We start from the raw sequence: 22,433 nt of genomic DNA, 5'->3' as shown, positions 1-22,433 counted from the left end.
AGCATTCACAATTTGTCCTCAAAAACCCTAGGGGTGGCGGGGGGGGATATTCTAAGCTCAGAACAAATTAAAGACTGTTAAAGAATGGTTCCACTTTCCTTCCCTTGCTTCCACACGGACAAAATTTCTGTGATTTCTGTGAAAAACCCAAGTTTGTTTCCTAAACTCTCCTGTGATCTGTGCCAACATTCTGTGCAGCACACGTGGCTGGGTCGTATGTGTGTCGGAATACAGTGTTCCGTTTCCGCTCAGGGAATAATGATTAAACTGCCACTTTTATTACACGTGGTGACTGTGGAATTTTGCAGACAGGATCGCAGACCGTGCAACCTACTCACCCTAGCACTAAACATTACTGTACAGGGTCATTACAATCTGAAATGGTTCACACTACAGGGCTGGCTCGAAGTGGCTGGATGTAACTTTATGGTAAAAGGAGCGTAAAGATTTGCAACTGGGTCAGAGTTTACCCGAATGTGAGATCCACGATCTCACTGTTTTCCTAGCCTGATGTCAGTGGTGCACTGGGCAGAGAATGTACCTAGAACTTTGATACGAGAGTAGGAGCTTGCAATTCTAACTGAATAAGGTTTAAAAAAACAAAAACAAATAAGTCATTTTCATTTAAGCTACAAAAGGGAGAAAATAGAATGTGCTGTGAATAAGATACATTATTGTGATTCATTTTGTAACCTACAAGAGTATTACGTGATAGGTCAATTAATAGGATACTGTTCCAATACTCCCTTCTCTGTAGACTTAATCTGCAGAGATGTTCAAAGCTGTAATCTGATAATGCTATTAGCTGGCCACAATACCACCGACATGAGGCTAGGTAGGGAAATAGATCAGGAATCGTAAATTCAGGTAAAGTTGTGACATGGCCTCAGACTCTAACTTTGGACCCTTTCACATCACTCCCACCCAACCTCTGTTTATGACAAGGACACATATCTGCTGATCTCTGCCACGGCTATCCGACCTGAATTTCCTCCGTGTCCGCGAGTGTGCGGATTCCCAACTGTTGTTTCGGATCCAGGCCCAAGCCCATTATTTTCCTCAGCCACTCTTGAGCCTGTCTCACCTCGGCCACATGTTTGTGGGACATTGATGTGCACATTTGGCTGCCGCGCTTCCTACAACAGTGACGACACTTCAAAAGTGCTTAATTGGCTTCAAAGTGCTTTTGGATATTGAGGTTATGAAAGGCACTATATAAATGCAAGTTCTTTCTTTCCCCGTCCTGTCACTTGGTCATGCCACCACTTCAATTCTCCCCTTGTGTAATTCCCCACCTCCAATCCTCAATACCAGCCCATCACTACTCTTCTACCTTCCTACATCCCTGCCATCAACCCCTTGAATAAGAATGTAGCTACTTACTTCTCCGAAGGCCGTCATCAGTGCCCCCTTACAAATAGCAACCTCAACCCTACTGTCCCCTCTCGCCAACCTTCCCACCCAGTGCACCCACTGGGGGATAACCTTGCCAACCTCCATCCCTTCCCGCTCACCCCACCCACCATTACCCCCCTTCAACTCTGCCAGCAGACCAATGCCACCTCTCTCCTCATTTCCCTCCAGGAAGTTTGTTCATTCAAGGCCATCCATGACCTTCTCGTGTATTAATTGCAGTAACATCCTGGCTTTGACGACACCTTGACCCTTACTAAAGCCTCTCTACCTGGATATACTTTCCACCATCTGCTGTACCAAAACCGGTGGGCTGAGGGCACATACCTTGCAGATTCTATAGTGCTGATACAATGAGAGTGATTCAATGATTTGCGATGGGAACCTCCAAGCAGTGGGCTCGGAGTCCACATACCTTGCAGATACTATAGTGCTCAAACAGTGACAGCAGTCCTATATCACTGCGTCCTGAAACTCCTTTGAGGATTGTGATGTTGCCATTGCCAGAATCCAGCTCTACGACATCGTTGAAAACATTGGAGACAGCTTTGCCAGTCAACAACAGATTCACAAGTTCCTGCGAGAGGAAGAAGACAAATTTCTTATATTTCTTTTATTCTTAAGTGTCGGCCGTGGCTCAGTGGGCAGCACTCTCTTCTCTGAGCCAGAGGTCGTGGGTTCAAGCCCCACGCCGCAGACTTGAGCACTTAATCTAGGCTGACGCTCCAGTGCAGGACTGAGGGAGTGCTGCACCAAAGGAGGTGGCGTCTTTCGGATGAGATGTTAAACCGAGGCTCTGTTTGTCTGCTCAGTTGGATGTAAAAGCAAAGAACTGCTGGGGTGATCTAGCCAGCATTTATCTCTCAACCAACACCACTAAAAAACAGATCATCTGTTTATTCATCGCGGTGTTGTTTGCAAATTGGCAGCTGCATTTGCCAACATTACAACAGAGACCAACTTCAAATGGTTCTCAATTGACTGTAAAGCGCTTTGGGACATTGAGAAAGTGAAATGCACTATATAAATACATGTTCTTTCTTTTCTATTAAAAAAATAAATATCACATTGTTGAAAATATGAAGGCACTTAACATAGTCGATTACTTTTGGAGTGCAACAAGTTTTGTTTTGTAAAAAGAAAGAGACTTGCATTTCACTACCTCAGGGCGTTCCAAAGCACTTTACAGCCAATTAAGTACTTTTTGAAGTGTAGTCACTGTTGTAATGTAGGAAATGCGGCAGCCATTTTGCGCACAGCAAGCTGCCACAAACAGCAATAATGTGATAAATGACCAGGCAATCTGTTTTAGTTTTTTTAAGTGAGAGATAAATATCGGCCAAGACACCAGGGAGAACTCCCCTGCGACAGCCATTCTGGATCAACAATTCCCACAAACAGCTGTGCACTGAATGTCTTTTTTTGGGTGATATTTGTTGAGGGCAAAATATTGACTAGGACATCGGGAGAACTTCCTCCTCTTCTTCAAATAGTGCAATGGGTTAATTCACCTGAACAAACTTGGTTTAACGTCTCATCCCAAGGACGGTACCTCTGGCAATGCCGTGTAGCTCTGAAGTGTCAGCCTGGATTATCTGCTCAAGTCCTGGAGTGGGGCTTCAACACACAATCTTCTTATCCAGTTGCAAGAGTGGTACAAACTTAGCCAGGCTAATGTTTATTGTTACAGAGGCATCATACAAAACTAGAGAACAGAATCAATGTTGTAGTTAGAACTAAATCACAGTTTAACAAAGTCACTTAGGGGACTGTAGTACCTTACTTAAAGCTACATTCCCTCAGAATATAAATAATAAATATCCATCGAGAAAACAACTTGCATTTATAACTTAGTAAAAGCATCCCAAGGTGCTTCACAGGAGCTATTATCAGACATAATTTGACACCAAGTCGCAAAGAGATACCAGGACAGGTGATGAAAAGGTCGGTCAAAGAGGTAGATTTAAAGGAGCAACTTAAAGGCGAGAGAGGTGGAGATGTTTAGGGAGGGAATTCCAGAGCTTGGGACCTAGGCAGCTGAAGGCACAGCCACTAATGGTGGAGCGATTAAAATCGGGGATGCGCAAGAGGCCAGAATTCAAGGAGCACGGAGATCTCGGAGGGTTGTAGGGCTGGAGGAGATTACAGAGATAGGGAGGGGCGAGGCCATGGAGGGATTTGAAAACAAGGATGAGAATTTTTTTAATCGAATATGCAATGGAGATGACCCAATAGAAGCAAAAATGAGAGTTGAATTACAAAGTTGCTAATCACAAGTGTGACAAACTAAGAATTCCACTATTCACCACTAAACACAGTGTGCTTGCGTCTGGGAAGGAGGAATATACAGTTTATTCATAAAATCCAACCCAAAGGCAGTTTTTTCACAGCTCTAGGAAAAGCCACTTTTGTGAACTGGTATTTAATTGGATTTCAGAAGCTACTTCCAAACAATCGGGAGCTACAATCACACGGAACGAGAACACAAAGTATAAAAGCTGTAGAGTGCACGGAACATCCATCAACACACTGGAACAGCCTCTTCATAAGTCCAGTGAGCTTGGCAGCTATTCAGGGTAGAAGGAACTTTGAGAACTGATAGCTCACAACCATTTAGTAACTAATATATATCGGTTCACTGGTTCATGAGAGTTTAATTAAGTGGACTAATTAATTCTAATAGTATCGCAAGATTAGTCGAGGTCACTTTACTTTCAAAATTTGGACTGGCAAAGGGGCAAGCCAGGACATGCCCAAGAGACAATTTAAAAATCAGACCATTGAAATTAATTGGGGTTTAACTTTTAAGAATCCTTTTCGTTGGCTAATCTCAACTGGAGCAGCACTTGGACAGTGCAATTTACCTTAGTGCCCTGGGTGATGGAGAGGAAATTGGCCTGATCCGTGTCAAGCAACCCCTGCTTTATTTTATATACAACAGAAAATTCTCTAGAATAACAACAGAAAATGCTGGAAAAACTCAGCAGGTCAGGCAACATCCGTGGAGAGAAATTTGAGTTGACGTTTTGGGTCGAACCCTTCTTCAAAACTGGAAAGAAAAGAAGATAGATCGGAGGCAGGGCTGCGATCGGACAAAAGAATGAAAGAAACAAAAGAAGTAAGAGACAATAAAAGGTATTAGAAGCTAGACAAGATGGTAATAGGCTGAGATTAGGTGTAAAGTGTACTGGCAGGGCAAGAGATAGCTGCCAGGTGTGAGAAACAAAAGGAAAGGTGGGGGGGTGGGGGGGGGGGGGGGGGAGAAAGGAGTGGAAAAATTACAAGAAAAAATGAAATAGGGGTCGAGGTTATGATCTGAAATTGTTGAACTCGATATGGAGTCCGGAAGGCTGTAAAGTGCCTAATCGGAAGATGAGGTGCTGTTCCTCGAGTTTACATTGAGCTTCCGTGGAACAATGCAAGAGCTCGAGGGCGGTGAGGTCCGAGTGGGAATGGAGCGGTGAATTAAAATGACAGGCGACCGGAAGCTCGGGGTCACCCTTACGGACTGAATGGAGGTGTTCCGCAAAGCGGTCACCCAATCTGCGTTTGGTCTCCCCAATGTAGAGGAGACCGCATCGTGAGCAGCGAATACAGTATACTACATTGCGAGAAGTACAAGTAAATCGCTGTTTCACCTGGGAGGGGTGTTTGGGGCCCTGGACAGTGGGAAGGGGGGAGGTATAGGGGCAGGTGTTACATCTCCTCCGCTTGCACAGGAAGGTGCCAGGCGAAGGGGAAGGGCTGTTTGGGGTGATAGAGGAGTGGACTAGGGTGTCTCGGAGGGAGCGGTCCCTGCGGAATGCTGAAAGGGGATGGGGAGGGGAAGATACGTTTGGTGGTGGGATCACTTTGGAGGTAGCGGAAATGCCGGAGGATGATCCGTTGAATGTGGAGGCTGGTGGGGTGAAAGGTGAGGACAAGGGGAACCCTATCGTGGTTCCAGGAGGGAGGGGCAGGGGTGAGGGCAGAAGTGCGGGAGATAGAACGGACACGGTCGAGGGCCGTGTCAACCACGGTAGAGGGGAATCCTCGGTTGCGGAAAAAGGAAGACATGTCTGAAGCACTGGTGTGGAGGTGGCATCGTCGGAGCAGATACAGCAGATTCTCTATCTGCCTTTCAGCTCCTTTTCATAGTCAGTTAACATAGAAGGCTGCGTGTTCAAGTCGCACTCCAAAGACTTGAGCACATAATTCAGCCCGACAGTACCAAGGGAGTGCTGCACTGTCGGAGGTGCCGTCTTTCAGATGAGACGTTAAACCTAGGCCTCATCTGCCCTCTCAGGTGGACGTAAAAGATCCAACGGCACTATTTTGAAGAGGAGCAGGGGAATTTCCCCCCCCGCCCCCCGGTGTCCTGTCCAATATTTATCCCTCAACCAACATCACTAAAAACAGATTATCTAGTCATTATCACATTGCTGTTTGTGGGGCCTTGCTGTGCGCAAATTGGCAGCCATGTCTCCTACATTACAATAGTGACTACACCTCAAAAAGTACTTAATTGGGTGAAGCGCTTTGGGACGTCCTGAGGTTGTGAAAGGTGCTATATAAATGCAAGTTCTTTCTTTCTTGCCTTACTGTTCTGTCTGGAAGGAGAGAAACTAATTAAATGATATTCCTACATCACAACAGTGACTACACTTTAAAAGTACTTCATTGGCTGTAAAGCGCTTTGGGCTGCCCGGTGGCTGTGAAAGGCGCTATATAAATACACGTCTTTCTTTCTTTCATTAAATTCAGGGATGTGTGTACCTTCAACTAACGTTATTACATTATAATAAAGCTTCCTATGCCAGGATTCATTGTGGCAAGTGCTATTTACTACTTAAATTTATAACCGTCCTGACCAAAGATCAGTACAGACCAGGGACTGAACCTGCAACTTTCTTTGTGTGTAGGTGAGTTCCTTTAAGCACTGTGCCTTCACGGGGAGTTGCTAATGTAAATTGTTTTTAAGGACGGAAATAATTAATGGCTCCAGTGTGACACTGAGTGCATGGAGGGACTGAGAATGCAAGCTTAACGCTGAGCTGATCATCTAATTGAATATATACACACATCCATCCATGTAATGTAATTTGTTAAGTCTCCTTTCCTACAGAACAGATACATTAGCTGACAATGAAAGGAAACTCAAAGATGTGTAAAGAGATTATTTTCTATGGATATATTAAAATATAAGAGTCGCAGACTGTGTACTCTGAACACATGGTAGAAACTCCTGTCTGCTACTAAACGTTACTATACTGTTGTATTTTTGACGTTATGCAACTAAGCAGATTTTTAACAGATTAATATTCCAGGATACTTAACTTTCAGAAGAGATAGGCAAAATGAAAAGGAGGAGGGAGAGCCCTGATAATAAAAGGGTGGGATAAAGACAGTAGAGAGAAAGGATCTTGGCTCCGAAAATCAAGAACTAGAATCAGTTTGGGTGGAGCTAAGAAACAGCAAGGGGCATAAAACATTGGTGGAAGTTGTTTATAGGCCCCCAAACAGTAGTTGTAATGTAGGGCAGAGTGTACATCGGGAGATTAGAGGCACGTGTAACAAGGGTAATACAGTAATCATGGGGGGCTTTAAGCTACATATAGACTGGGCAAACCAAATTTGCAGTAATAGTGTGGAGGACGAATTCATGGAATGTATGCAAGATAGTTTGCTAGATCAGTATGTTGAGGAACCAACTAGGGAACAGGCTAGTTTAGATCTAGTATTGTGCAATGAGAAAGGGTTAATTAATAACCTTGTAATAAATGGGCCTTTAAGGAAGAGTCATAGAGTTTTTACAGCACAGAAAGAGGCCCTTCGGCCCATCGTGTCTGCGCCGCCCATCCATCCCTGTCCAGTCTAATCCCATTTTCCAGCATTTGGTCCATAGCCTTGTATGCAATGGCATTTCAAGTGCTCATCCAAATGCTTCTTGAATGTTGTGAGGGTTCCTGCCTCTACCACCCTTTCAGGCATTGAGTTCCACATTCCAACCACCCTCTGGGTGAAAAAGTTCCTCCTCAAATCCCCTCTAAATCTCCTGCCCCTTACCCTGAATCTATGCCCCCTTGTTATTGACCCCCCCACTAAGGGGAAAAGTTCCTCTTTATCTACCCTATCTATGCCCCTCATCATTTTGTACACCTCAATCAGGTCCCCCCTCAGCCTTCTCTGCTCCAAGGAAAACAACCCCAGCCTGTCCAGCCTCTCTTCATAGCTGAGGCGCTCCATCCCAGGTAACATCCTGGTGAATCTTCTCTGCACCCTCTCCAAAGCAATCACATCCTTCCTATAGTGAGGCGACCAGAACTGCACACAGTACTCCAGCTGTGGCCTCACCAGCGTTTTGTACAGCTCCATCATAACCTCCCTGCTCTTATATTCTATGCCTCGGCTAATGAAGGCAAGTATCCCATATGCCTTTTTAACCACCTTATCTACCTGCTCCGCTGCCTTCAGGGATCTATGTACATGTACACCAAGGTCCCTCTGACCCTCTGTACTTCCTAGGGTCCTACCACTCATTGTGTATTCCCTTGCCTTATTTGTCCGTCCAAAATGCATCACCTCGCACTTTTCAGGGTTAAATTCCATTTGCCACTTTTCCGCCCATCTGACCAACCCGTTTATATCGTCCTGTAGCCGGAGGCTTTCCTCCTCGCAATTTACCACCCCACCAATTTTCGTGTCATCTGCGAACTTACTGATCATACCTTTTACATTCTCATCCAAATCATTTATGTAGATCACGAACAACAAGGGACCCAGCACTGATCCCTGAGGTACCCCACTGGACACAGGCTTCCAGTCACAAAAGCAACCTTCAACCATCACCCTCTGCCTCCTGCCACTCAGCCAGTTTAGGATCCAACGCGCCAAGGCACCCTGGATCCCATGGGCTCTTACCTTCTTAACCAGTCTCCTATGCGGGACTTTGTCAAAAGCTTTACTGAAGTCCATGTAAACCACATCCACAGCATTTCCCTCATCCACCCCACTAGTCACCCCCTCGAAAAATTCGATCAGATTTGTCAGACATGATTTACCCTTGACAAAGCCATGCTGACTATCCCCGATTAATCCTTGCCTCTCCAAGTGGAGATTAATTTTGTCCCTCAGAATTTTTTCCAATAATTTCCCCACCACAGATGTTAGACTCACTGGCCTGTAATTCCCTGGTTTATCTCTGCTACCCTTCTTGAATAATGGTACTACGTTAGCTGTTCTCCAGTCCTCTGGTACATCCCCTGTGGCCAGAGAGGTTCTGAAAATTAGTGTCAGAGCCCCTGCAATCTCCTCCTTTGCCTCCCACAGCAGCCTGGGATACATCTCGTCCGGGCCTGGGGATTTATCCACTTTTTGGCCTGCTAAAACCGCTAGCACCTCCTCCCTCTCGATGCTAATATGTTCAAGTATGTCACAGTCCCCTTGCCCGATTTCTATGTCTGCATCGTCTTTCTCCATAGTGAACACAGATGCAAAAAATTCATTTAAAACCCCGCCTACATCCTCTGGCTCTACACACAGATTGCCACTTTGGTCCCTAATGGGCCCTACCCTTTCCCTGGTTATCCTCTTGCCCTTAATATACTTATAAAACATCTTAGGATTTTCCTTTATTTTGCTCGCCAGTGTTATTTCATGGCCCCTCCTCGCCCTCCTAATTTCTTTTTTAAGTATGCCCCTGCACTTTTTATACTCCTCTAGGGCTTCCTCCGTCTTTAGTCTTTTGTAACTGCCAAAAGCCCCCCTTTTATTTCTAATGCATTTTTGTATATCCCTTGTCATCCAAGGTTCCCTTTGCTTGTTGGTCCCACCCTTGACCTTTACAGGAACATGTTGGCGTTGTACTCTCTCAATTTCCCTTCTGAAAGTCTCCCATTGTTTTGATGTGGATTTTCCTATAAGCAGCTGCTCCCAGACCACTTTGGCCAGATCCTGCCTTATCATATTAAAATCGGCCTTCCCCCAATTTAGAACCCTTATTTCCGGGCCGTCTTTGTCTTTTTCCATGACCACCTTAAATCTCACCGAATTATGGTCACTGTCGCCAAAATGCTCTCTTACTGATACTTCCACCACTTGCCCGGCTACATTCCCCAGAATTAGGTCCAGTACCGCCCCCTCTCTTGTAGGACTTTCTACATGTTGGCTCAAAAAGCTCTCCTGGATGCACTTTAAGAATTCTGCACCCTCTAAGCCTTTCACACTCTGACTGTCCCAATTTATATTGGGGAAGTTGAAATCCCCCACTATTATTACCCTATTATTTTCGCACTTTTCTGAGATTTGCCTACATATCTGTTCCTCTATCTCCCCCTGACTGTTTGGGGGCCTATAGTACACTCCCAGCAAAGTGCTTGCCCCCTTTTTGTTTTTAAGTTCTACCCATATGGCCTCATTAGAGGAACCCGCTAATATATCATCCCTCCTTACAGCAGTAATTGACTCCTTAATTAATATTGCAACACCCCCTCCCCTTTTACACCCCCCTCTGTCTCGCCTGAAGATTCTATACCCCGGAGTGACCATAAAATGATAGAATTTTATATTGAGTTTGAAAGTGATTTAGTTAAATCCGAAACTAGGGTCTTAAACCTAAACAAAGCAAACTACGTAGGTATGAGGGGCGAGTTGGCTCCGGTAGATTGGGAAACGATATTAAAAGGTATGATGGTAGACAAGCAATGGCTAGCATTTAAAGAATTAATACATAATTTACAACAAATATACATTCCTTTAAGGCACAAAAACCCCACAGGAAAAGTGGTCCAACCGTGGCCAACAAGAAAAGTTAAAGATAGTATTAGGTCAAAGGAAGAGGCCAAAAAGAGTAGTAAGCCTGAGGATTGGGAGGATTTTAGAATTCAGCAAAGGAGGACCAAGAAATTTATAAAGGGAAAATAGAATACGAGAGTAAACTAGCGAGAGATATAAAAACAGGCTGTAAAAGCTTCTATAGGTATGTAAAAAGGAAAAGATTAGCAAAAGTAAACGTGGGTCCCTTACAGGCTGAGACAGGAGAAATTATAATGGGGAATAAGGAAATGGCAGAGAAATTAAACAAATACTTTGCGTCTGTCTTCACGGAAGACGCAAAAAACTTCCTGGAAATAGTGGAGAAACAAAGCTCTAGCGAAAACGACCAACTGAAAGAAATTATTACGAGTAAAAAAAAATAGTACTGGAGAAATTAATGGGACTGAAAGCCGATAAATCCCCTGGACCTGATGGCCTACATCCTAGGGTTTTGAAAGAGGTGGCTACAGAGATAGTGGATGCATTGGTCCTCATTTTCCAAAATTTCATAGATTCTAGAACAGTTCCCGCAGATTGGAAGGTAGCAAATGTAACCTCACTACTTAAGAAAGGAGAGAGAGAAAACGGGGAACTACAGACCAGTTAGCCTGACATCAGTAGTAGGGAAAATGCTAGAATCTATTATTAAGGACGTGGCAACAGGGCACTTCGAAAATAATAATAGGATTGGGTAGAGTCAACACGGATTTATAAAAGGAAATCGTGTTTGACAAATCTGTTAGGGTTTTTGAGGTTGTAACTAGCAGAATAGGCAAGAAGGAATCAGTGGATGTGATGTATTTGGATTTTCAGAAGGTATTCGATAAGGTGCCATACAAGAGGTTATTAAACAAAATTAGTGCTCATGGGATTGGGGTTAATATACGAGCATGGATTGAGGATTGGTTAACGGACAGAAAACAGAGAGTAGGGATAAACGGGTCATTTTTGGGTTGGCAGGCTGTAACTAGTGGGGTACCGCAAGGATCAGTGCTTGGGCCTCAGCAATTCACAATCTACATCAATGATTTGGATGAGGGGACCAAATGTAATATATCCAAGTTTGCTGATGATACAAAGCTAGGTGGGAATGTAAATTGTGAGGAGGATGCAAGGAGGCTTCAAGGGGATATAGACAGGCTAAGTGAGTGGGCAAGAACATGGCAAATGTGGAGAAATGTGAAGTTATTCACTTTGGTAGGAAAAATAGAAAAGCAGAGTATTTTTTAAATGGTGAGAGATTGGGAAGTGTTGGTGTTCAGAGGGACCTGGGTGTCCTTGTACACGAATCACTGAAAGTTAACATGCAGGTACAGCAAGCAATTAGGAAAGCAAATGGTATGTTGGCTTTTATTACAAGAGGATTTGAGTATAAGAGTAAAGACGTCTTACTGCAATTATATAGGGCCCTGGTGAGACCACACCTGGAGTATTGTGTACAGTTTTGGTGTCCTTACCTAAGGAAGGATATACTTGCCATAGAGGGAGTACAACGAAGGTTCACCAGACTGGTTCCTGGGATGGGGGGATTGTCCTATGAGGAGAGATTGAGTAGGCTAGGCCTATATTCTCTGGAGTTTAGAAGAATGAGAGGTGATCTCACTGAAACATACAAAATTCTTACAGGGCTTGACAGGGTAGATGCAGGGAGGATGTTTCCCCTGGCTGGGGAGTCTAGAACCAGGGGTCAGTCTCAGAATAAGGGGTCAGCCATTTAGGACTGAGATGAGGAGAAATTTCTTCACTCGGAGGGAGGTGAATCTTTGGAATTCTCTACCCCAGAGGGCTGTGGAGGCTCAGTCGTTGAGTATATTCAAGACAGAGATCGATAGATTTTTGAATATTCAGGGAATCGAGGGATATGGGGGTAGTGCGGGAAAGTGGAGATGAGGTAGAAGATCAGCCATGATCTTATTGAATGGCGGAGCAGGCTCAAAGGGCCAAATGGCCTACTCCTGCTCCTATTTCTTGTGTTCTTATGTTTATATTTTCAATTTCACTATTCAACAATCCTGTTTAGTTGAACTATTATAGAATTAAAGCATAGATGCATTTACGATGAAGCTAGATAAGTACGAGGGAGAAAGAAATCGAAGGATTTGCTGATAGGGTGAGATGAAGTAGGGTGAGAGGAGGCTCATGTGGAGCATAAACGCACGACCAGTTGGGCCGATCGGCCTGTTTTTGTGCTGTAAATACTGTGTAATGCATGCCTACAATCGGCATTTTAAGCTGGCGTTAGCTTTAAACTCAAGTCTCAGCTTTATGGCATTTCACAAGATAAATCAACTTAATTCACTGGAATTCGGACTTGTCAGTCTGCGCCAATCCGATCATTGGGAAAGAGGGACCAGGGCCTGAGAACCAGATTGATTGGAGGATGGGACTGCAATCAATCAGATGGTACTTTGCCCCGTTGCTTATTATGCACGTACTTGAGGCGGAAAATTTCAAAGTGCGACAATTGTTTTCTGAAAGTCACAGTTACAGGGTTTGGTTACTTAAAGTTTCTCTCCAAAGAAGTCATATACAGTTTACTCTGTTGAATTTAAAGTTGCTTAATTTGAATTACCTATTCATTCATAGAATCTTACAGCACAGAAAGCAGCCATTCGCCCCATCGTGCCTGCGCTGGGTATTTTAAAGAGCCCACTCCCACGCCTTTACCCCACAGCCCTGCTCAACTTTCTCCCCTTTAAAATATATCCAATTCCCTTTTGAACGTTATTATTTCGACTGCTTCCACCACCTTTTCAGGCAGTGCGTAACATCAGATCGTAATGACATAGAATATACAATACAGAAACAGGCCATTCGGCCCAACAAGTCCATGTCGGCGTTTATGCTCCACTCGAGCCTCCTCCCGTCCTTCCTCATCTATCAGCGTAACCCTCTATTCCCTTCTCCCTCACATCTTTAGCTAGCCTCCCTTTAAATGCATCTATACTATTCACCTCAACCACTCACTCTGGTAGCGAGTTCCACATTCTCACAACTCTCTGGATAAAAAAGTTTCTTCGGAATTCCCTAATTTATGGCCTCTAATTTTGCTTTTCATAAGAACATAAGAAATAGGAGCAGGAATAGGCCACTTGGCCCCTCGAGCCTGCTCCGCCATTCAATAAGATCATGGCTGATCTAGGGCTCAAAGCCACTTCCCAGCCCGCTCCCCATAACCCTTCACTCCCTTATCTTGCAAAAATTTGTCTTATCTCCACTTTAAATGTATTTAATGACCCAGCCTCCACGGCGCTCTGGGGCAGAGAATTCCACAGATTTACAACCCTCAGAGAAGTTGTTCCTCCTCATCTCGGTTCTAAAAGGGCGACCCTTTATTCTGAAACTATGCCCCCGAGTTCTAGATTTCCCCACGAGGGGAAACATCCTCTCTGCATCTATCTTGTCGAGCCCCCTCAGTATTTTATATATTTCAATAAGATCACCTCTCATTCTTCTAAATTCCAATGAGTATAGGCCCAGCCTGCTCAACCTTTCCTCATAAGTCAACCCCCTCATCTCAGGAATCAACCTAATGAATCGTCTCTGAATTGCCTCCAATGCAAGTATATCCTTCCTTAAATAAGGAGACCAAAACTGTACGCAGTACTCAAGGTGTGGTCTCACCAATACCCTGTACAGTTGTAGCAGGACTTCCCTGCTTTTATACTCCAACCCCCTTTCAATAAAGGCCAACATTCCATTTGCCTTTTTGATTACTTGCTGTACCTGCATGCTAACTTTTTGTGTTTCATGCACAAGGACCCCCAGGTCCCTCTGAACTGTAGCATTTTGTAATCTCTCTCCATTGAAATAATAGTTTGCTTTTTTATTTTTCCTGCCAAAGTGGATAACCTCGCACTTTCCCACATTATTTAGTCTCCATCTGCCAAATGTTTGCCCACTCACCTAGCCTGTCTATATCACTTTGCAGATTCTTTGAGTCCTCTGCACAACTTGCTTTCCCACCCATCTTTATCATCCGCAAACTTGGCTACATTACACTCGATCCCTTCATCCGAGTCATTAATGTAGATTGTAAATAGTTGGGGCCCCAGCACCGATCCTTGTGGCATCCCACTAGTTACCGTTTGCCAACCTGAAAATGACTCATTTATCCCAACTCTCTGCTTTCTGTTAGTTAGCCAATTCTCTATCCATGCTAATACATTACCCCAACTCCGTGAGCTCTTATCTTATGCAGTAACCTTTTATGTGGCTCCTTATCGAATGCCTTCTGGAAATCCAAATACACTACATCCACTGGTTCACCTTTGTCCACCCTGCTTGTTACATCCTCAAAGAACTCCAGCAAATTTGTTAAACATGATTTCCCTTTCCTAAAACCATGCTGACTCTGTTTGACTGCAGTATGTTTTACTAAATGCCCTGCTACTGCTTCCTTAATGAAGGACTCCAGCATTTTCCCAATGACAGATGTTAGGCTAAATGGTCTATAGTTTCCTGCTTTCTGTCTCCCTCCTTTCTTAAATAGGGGTTTTGCAATCTGCTGGGACCTCTCCAGAGTCCAGGGAATTTTGGTATATTGCAACCAATGCATCCACTATCTCTGCAGCAACTTCTTTTAAGACCCTGGGATGCAGGCCTTCTGGTCCAGGGGACTTGTCGTCTTTTAGTCCCATTATTTTACCAAGTATTATTTCCTTAGTGATAGTGATTGTCTTTAGTTTCCCACTCCCTGTGGCCCCTTGATTATCCATTATTGGGATGTTGTTGGTGTCTTCTACCGTGAAGACAGATGTAAAATATTTGTTCAGAGTCTCTGCCATTTCCCCGTTCCCCATTATTAATTCCCCAGTCTCATCCTCTATGGGACCAACGTTTGCTTTAGCTACCCTCTTCCTTTTTATATACCTGTAGAAGCTCTTACTATCTGTTTTAATATTTCTTGCCAGCTTACTCTCATAATTCATCATCTCTCTATTATTTTTTTGAGTCATCCTTTGCTGGTTTTTAAAAATTTCCCAAACCTCTGGTCTCCCACCAATCTTTGCAACATTGTATGCCTTTGTTTTCAATTTGATACCATCCTTTACTTCCTTAGTTAGCTACGGATGGTACTCCCTTCTCTTAAAATCTTTCTTTCTCACTGGAATATATTTTTGTTGAGAGTTATGAAATATCTCCTTAAATGTCCGCCACTGCATTTCAACTGTCTTACCCTTTAATTTATTTTTCCAGTCCACTTTAGCCAATCCTGCCCTCATGCCATTATAATTGCCTTTATTTAAGACCAGGACACTGGTTTGGGATACAACTTTCTCACCCTCCAACTGAATTTGAAATTCAACCATGCTATGATCACTCTTTCCTAGAGCATCCTTTACTATGAAATTTATTAATACTGTCTCATTACATAGTACCAGATCCAAGATAGCCTGCTCCCTGGTTGGTTCCATTACATACTGTTCTAGGAAACCATCCCGGATACACTCTATGAACTCCTCCTCCAGGCTACCATGGCCAATTTAATTTGTCCAATCAATATGGAGATTAAAATCACCCATTATTTGTTGATTTATACTCTGTCCCCACAAGTGGAAACACTCCGACCCGAATTTCTGGCCCAGAGGCTTCCCGTAGGCGCAAGCTCCCAAACTGCACTTACATAGCGTGCCTGCCGTTGTGCTGTGGACCCGCATGGGATTCCGACCCTGGGCCTCCTCCAGCTGCTGGTGTGCAGCGCTCGCGTATCCCAGGGGCGCAGTTAGTTCGCAGCGTCCCCTGGGATCACGTGGGCCATGGGGAGCCAATCGGAGCAGGGAATCTCCATTCATAGATTTGACAGGAAGACCTGTCAAATCTATGAATAGAGATCAGCCCCAAAACCTAAATAAAACTTCAAATAATTTTTTTTTAAAACATCACATTTTTGAAATAACTATAAATTACATAAATGATTTTAAACAAAAATTTAAATTTTTGAAAAAATTTATTAAAGTTTTTAACAGGGCTAAAAATAAAGTTACCTTTGTTTAAAGTATTTTAAAATGATAAACCTGTGGAAAAAATGTTTTAATTTTACGCGTAGCTGCTAGGGACTTACCCGCACGGAGAAACCTGTAAAAAAAATCGGAAGTTCCAGGTCTACGCGCTACATCTTCGGCGCATGCGTTTGACCTCCTAACACCTTCCTTCAAGGGAACGGAAGTTTCGGTTTCCAGCGCATGCGCAGTGCATGAGCAAAACCGGCACTTCCGTTGGCCTTACGGGTGAGTACACAGTATGTACTCACCCGTGGGGACCCAAATTTCTGGCCCTCTGTGTCTACTCTATCAAAACCTTCCATAATTTTAAAGACCTCGATTAGGTCATCCCTCAGCCTTCTCTTTTCAAGAGAAAAAAGAGACCCAGCCTGTTCATCCTTTCCCAATAGGTATAACATCGAATTTCGGGAATCATCCTTGTAAATCTTCTCTGCACCCTCTCCAGTGCCTCTATATCCTTTTTATAATATGGTGACCAGAACTGTACACAGTACGCCAAGCGTGGTCTAACCAAGGTGCGATACAAGTTTAGCATAACTTCTCTACTTTTCAATGTAATTCGAACTAATGGTTAATTAGAGTTTGTTTCAAGCAAAATGCAACTTTGAATTATCAGTAGGCTTTGCATCAAATAAGCTGCTAAAATTAAGCTTCCAAACTCTATTGGAGTACTTTGCATCTGTTTTTACCAAGGAAGATGCTGCCAAAGTCATAGTGAAAGAGAAGGTAGTTGAGATACTGGATGGGATAAAAGTTAATAGAGGAGGTACTAGAAAGGCTGGCTGTACTTAAAGTAGATAAGTCACCAGGATGGGATGCATCCTAGGATGCTGAGGGAGGTAAGAGTGGAAATTGCAGAGGTACTAGCCATAATCTTCCTCCTTAGATACGGGGGTGGTGCCAGAGGACTGGAGAATTGCAAATGTTACACCCTTGTTCAAAAAAAGGGTGTAAGGATAAACCCAGCAACTACAGACCAGTCAGTTTAACCTCAGCAGTGGGGGAGCTTTTAGAAACAACAATCTGGGACAAGTGTGGATTAATTAAGGAAAGCTAGCATGGATTTGTCAAAGGCAAATCGTGTTTAACTAACCTGATTGAGTTTTCTGATGAGGTAACAGAGAGGGTTGACGAGGGCAATGCGATTGATGTGGTGTACATGGACTTCCAAAAGGCGTTTGATAAAGTGCCCCATAATAGGCTTGCCAGCAAAGTTGAAGCCCCTGGAATAAAAGGGACAGTGGCAGCATGGATACGAAATTGGCTAAGTGACAGGAAACAGAGAGTAGTGGTGAATGGTTGTTTTTTGGACTGGAGGAAGGTATACAGTGGGGTTCCCCAGGGATTGGTACTAGGACCACTGCTTTTCTTGATATACATTAATGACTTAGACTTGGGTGTACAGGGCACAATTTCAAAATTTTCAGATGACACAAATTTGGAAGTATAGTGAACAGTGAGAAGGATAGTGATAGATTTCAAGAGGACATAGACAGGCTGGTGGAGTGGGTGGACACGTGGCAGATGAAATTTAACGCAGAAAAGTGCGAAGTGATACATTTTGGTAGGAAGAACGAGGAGAGGCAATATAAACTAAAGGGTACAATTCTAAAGTGGGTGCATGAACAGAGAGACCTGGGGGTATAGGTGCACAAATCGTTGACGGTGGCAGGGCAGGTTGAGAATACGGGATCCTGGACTTCATAAATAGAGGCTACAGGGGTGATTTTAAACTCAGGTGCGGGATGGTGTCGTGTTATCCAAATTTCGTGTTTCCCACACGAATCTAAATGGATGTGGGAGATTGATGCAATTTTAACTCAATTGGCCAATTGATTTCCAACGTGTGGGAAGCCTTTGCAAATGGGTTTTTCATGACTGAAAGTCCCCTCCGATGACGTCATCATTGCTGTTGCATTTAAAGTCCACAGCAAGCCTTGCTTCTTCTGCAGGTTGCCAAGCATCTTGACTGTACAGTGTGAGGGAGCTGCAGCAAATATGACAAGCGGGAGGGCCAGATCAGCTCCTCGCTTTGACGAGGTGGCACTGCAGGCATTAGTCGATGGGGCTAGGGCCAACAGGGAGGTGCTCTTCCCTTCATCAGGGAGGAAGAGGCCTCCCACTCAGACCAAGGCAGTGTGGATGCAGGTGGCTGAGGAGGTCAACTCCTTGGGAGTCACCCGCAGAACCTGGATACAGTGCAGGAAAAGATTTCATGACCTTCAGCGCACTGGAAAAGTGAGTATGAATTTCCCATCACCCTCAATCTGATCCCCATTGCCTTTCCTCACCAGCACTCAGCTTTAGCAATCTCTTCCTCCACATCCCACTTGATACTGACATCCATGCACCCTTACCCATTCCCTCTCTCTCTATGCTCACATTCACATAACTATTCGACCATGCAGCCCTCACACTTCCCATCACTCTGATGCTTTGAACACAACTGATAACACACAGGGAGGGCCCTTGGTCTTGCAACCTCACTCCATCTTTGTCTCCTTCTAAGTATCTATGCTATGCAATCTCTACACTCACTCCTTCATTCTCACTCAACCTCCACTTGTCTCCCTCATTGCAGGAAAAGAGAGCGAGCCAGGACAGGAGGAGGGACAGCTTCAATAGCCCACCTGACCCCCTGGGAGGAGGCCGTCCTGGAAATTATGGGAATAGAGGATGATTCGCGCATGGGGGACAGACAGACGGGTGTAACACAGCAAGCTGGTGACAGAAAAGTTTCCCATCTCTCTCTTTGACATTGCATGAGTCGCTGATAATGATTGTGAAGCTGTAATAGATGTAACAGATGGACTTATGAGCATCTGCAAAAAGCTATGTGCATGTAGCCTTTGCATCACATCTCTGACTCTTTCCTTTACTCCCCCACAGGACCAACACAAGCATCCGTCCCCCCCTAGCCAGGAAGAAGAGGCTGAGCAGCCAGACTCCTCAGAGGAAGCTGCAACCTCTGAGGGCGCAGCGTCAGCAGAATTCAGCGCACCCAGCACCAGCGCAGACACTCACACCTCGGTGGGACTTTCGGGACATAGAGTAGTGTTGTCACCTGGTGTATCACAGCTCACAAGTGAGCATCAGCAGATTGTGGAGACAGGGACAGCAGTGAAGAGTCCTAGTCGGAGGGCGCAGGACTCTGCCAGCTCGGCTCAGCAGCATGTCGACCCTCTGCCTCTGGGTCCATCCATAAGATCAGAGGTGATGGAACTCCAGGCACAGATGCAGGAGTCTCTGGCAGGTTTTGTCTCTAGGGTCGCTGCGAGTGTGGAGCGAATGGAGAAGTCCATAGTGAACATGAGCAGAGCCTTTGTGGAGTCATTGGCGCATGAACGCATCACCACAGAAAGGATGGCTGCCTCCGTGGAAAGGATGGCTACCGTACAGGAGAGGATGGCTACGGCCATGGAGGAGCTTAGTCGCCAGGGTATGGAAAACATGGTGAGTGTTCTGAATAGAATGACATCTCTTGAGGAGTGATGGGCATCTACTGAACACAGAAACCAGACCTTCATGGAAGTCCTTTTGAGTAGGACTGCCATTGCAGGTACGGGTCCCCATGGCCCCCCTGATGTGCAGCAAGGTGCTCTCCAGGCGCTGGCCCTTCTGGCCTGTGCAGCTTCAGGTGGGTGAGCAGCAGCCTGGCACTCCTGCTGCTGCTGCTGCCGGTGCTGCTGTTGTTCCTGGTTCTGCAGCTGCCGCGGCTGGTGCTCGAGCTCCTCTAATGTCCAGATGGGAAGGAAATAAATGGCTCCCATGCTTCTGGTATATGCCTCCGTTGAGGAAGCGCTGAGTGAAGGTGGCGAGAGGGGTTTCCCAGGAGGTCACACTGGAGATGGGTGTGAGGCTCCAACCTTCCACAGGTGTGGTTAAGCCTTCTAAAAGTTGCCCCAGACCTGAGACCACCAAGTCCTGCCACCTGCAAATAATGGCTGATCAAATCTCCTCTTTAATGGTTGACCTGCAGTTGATAGTCAGCAATCCAATAGTGCTCCCGCCAGGTTTCACATTCATGTTTCCCACCAGGCATGTTTCATGTGGGAAAAGGGTTAAATTCGCAAGGGCCTTTCAAAATAGGACTATAGAGGCCATTTAGTGGTTGTTAAGGGCCTTAAAGACCAGTCCCGCCTGTTGGATGCGGGACGGAGTCGGGACCATCAGACACGACTGAGTTAAAATTGCTCAGAGTCGGGAACCAGGCCAGGGGGTCCCGCCCGCCAGTTTTTGCGATTTTAAGCCCCCGCACGACTCCAAGCCCGCCTCCACGGCTCAATGAAAATCGAGCCCATAGCGTACAAAAGCAAGGAAGTTATGATGAACCTTTATAAAACACTGGTTCGGCCCCAACTGGAGTATTGTGTCCAATTCTGGGCACCGCACTTTAGGAAGGATGTGAAGGCTTTAGAGAGGGTGCAGAAAAGATTTACAAGAATGGTTCCAGGGATGAGGGACTCCAGTTACGTGGATAGACTGGAGAAACTGGGGTTGTGCTCCTTAGAGCAGAGAAGGTTGAGAGATTTGATAGAGGTATTCAAAATCATGAGGGGTTTAGACAGAGTAGATAGAGAGAAACTGTTCCCATTGGCGGAAGGGTCGAGAACCAGAGGACACAGATTTGTGGTGATTAGCAAAAGAACCAAAGGCAACGGGAGGAAATACATCTTTACGTAGCGAGTGGTTAGGATCTGGAATGCACTGCCTGAAAGGGCGGAGGAGGCAGATTCAATCATGGCTTTCAAAAGGGAATTGGATAAGTACCTAAAGGGAAAAAATTTACAGGGCTACGGGGAAAGAGCGGGGGAGTGGGACTAGCTGAAGTGCTGTTGCAGAGAGCCAGCATGGGCTCGACTGGCTGAGTGGCCTCCTTCTGTGCTGCAACCATCCTATGATTCTATGATGTTTTTTCTGGGGCATGCCCAGCTGTTGTCTTATGTGAAAGTCTATTTTCTGTGTCACTGGTGCTTTTTGAGGTGAGGTGGGTGTTCCCTGGTATGAGTACATTAACTGGCTTCATCTGGCCATTCCTGTCACTACTTGCGGACTTGAAATTTTGAAGATGTGAAAAAATGCTGTGTTTTATATTTATAAGGTTATTGAATAATACCACTTTTATTTTTAAGACTCTCAGGTCTCTGCATGCCACACGATGGTTGCTTTTAAAAAAAAATTCATTCACGGAATGTGGGCGTCGCTGGCAAAGCCAGCATTTATTGCCCATCCCTAATTGTCCTTGCGAAGGTGGCGGTGAGCTGCCATGTTGAACCGCTGCAGTCTGTGTGGTGAAGGTACTCCCACAGACAAAGTGCTGACTTAGTAGACAGGCCCCTGCTCCCACACCCCACTCTATGGTGGCCAACTGGTGATGTGCAAGTACTGCTCGGTACCAGTCTTATTCAGATTCCCCCTGAACCCTAGGGAGAGGCTCCCAGCACAGCACCAGTGAGATTAGAAGCTCAGCACTATCTAGGGAATTGACTCTAGGCTCCCCCACTCCACCAGTGCAACATATCAGAATCAAAATACATTTTTCAAAAAAAAAAATTATATATCCATTCAAAGCAAACATGACCGCGTTTAAGGTCTCACGTGTCTCAGGAAGAAGTGGCACTGACCTGTGTACAGTATCCATGGGCTCCAATCAACGTACTGGTGGGGACATCAAAGTCAGATTTTACTCTGGAAATAATCCAAAATGTTAGCAGTTTAAAATAGCGTTTCAGAATTTCCACACCGCTGCCGTTTGCGAGCATTCAGCGGTGGATACAATGAAGCCAGGCGCTAAGACACCTTTCCTCTATTGTCTCCTTATTCAATGACTGTGACTGCTCCCGTATCATTATGTTCAACAACTGAAAAACTGTCGACTTGTCCAGGATCCCCATCCAAATAAAAATAATTTATCAGAAGCTTCCAAATGACTGTGGTTTATAAAATCCACTTTAAGGAAAATAGCACGCAAGAGCATAAGGAGAGTCAATGATGAGAAGCGGTCATTTGGCCCATCGAAATTCATCTTTCTAGCATTCTTACTCTCCCAATATAGCGTCCAGCTGCATTTTGAACGACCAAAATGTTGGTGCCTCTACTAACCTGCTTGTCAGATTATTCAAAATATTTAACACTCCTTGAGTAAAGACATCCTTAATGTTTGTTTTAAGCCCTGGTTTGACTGTGACAGATTGAGAGATATGGCAGTTAATAATTATCGGT

General features: G+C 44.8%; 1 protein-coding gene across 2 annotated transcripts in view; it reads right to left on the bottom strand.

Moving 5' to 3' along the window:
* mindy4 (MINDY lysine 48 deubiquitinase 4) overlaps positions 1 to 22,433 on the bottom strand; it is a 277,344-nt gene that overhangs the window by 44,050 nt on the left and 210,861 nt on the right. The window contains exons 14-16 of one of the 2 annotated variants that reach the window (XM_085987411.1): positions 21,836 to 21,899; positions 17,305 to 17,434; positions 1,829 to 1,990 (exon numbers count right to left, since the gene is read on the bottom strand). In XM_085987411.1, coding sequence (XP_085843537.1) covers positions 1,872 to 1,990; positions 17,305 to 17,434; positions 21,836 to 21,899 — 313 coding nt within the window. In that variant the 3' untranslated portion in view covers positions 1,829 to 1,871. The remainder of the gene's footprint in view (positions 1 to 1,828; positions 1,991 to 17,304; positions 17,435 to 21,835; positions 21,900 to 22,433) is intronic. The other variant, XM_085987410.1, reaches the window with a different exon arrangement.

This window comes from Somniosus microcephalus, chromosome 5 (assembly GCF_052327205.1).
Source record: "Somniosus microcephalus isolate GS21.2 chromosome 5, FLI_Smic_1.0, whole genome shotgun sequence".
Lineage (NCBI taxonomy): Eukaryota > Metazoa > Chordata > Chondrichthyes > Squaliformes > Somniosidae > Somniosus > Somniosus microcephalus.
Note: the sequence above shows the minus strand (reverse complement) of the source record. Positions and strands in the feature narration are given on the sequence as shown.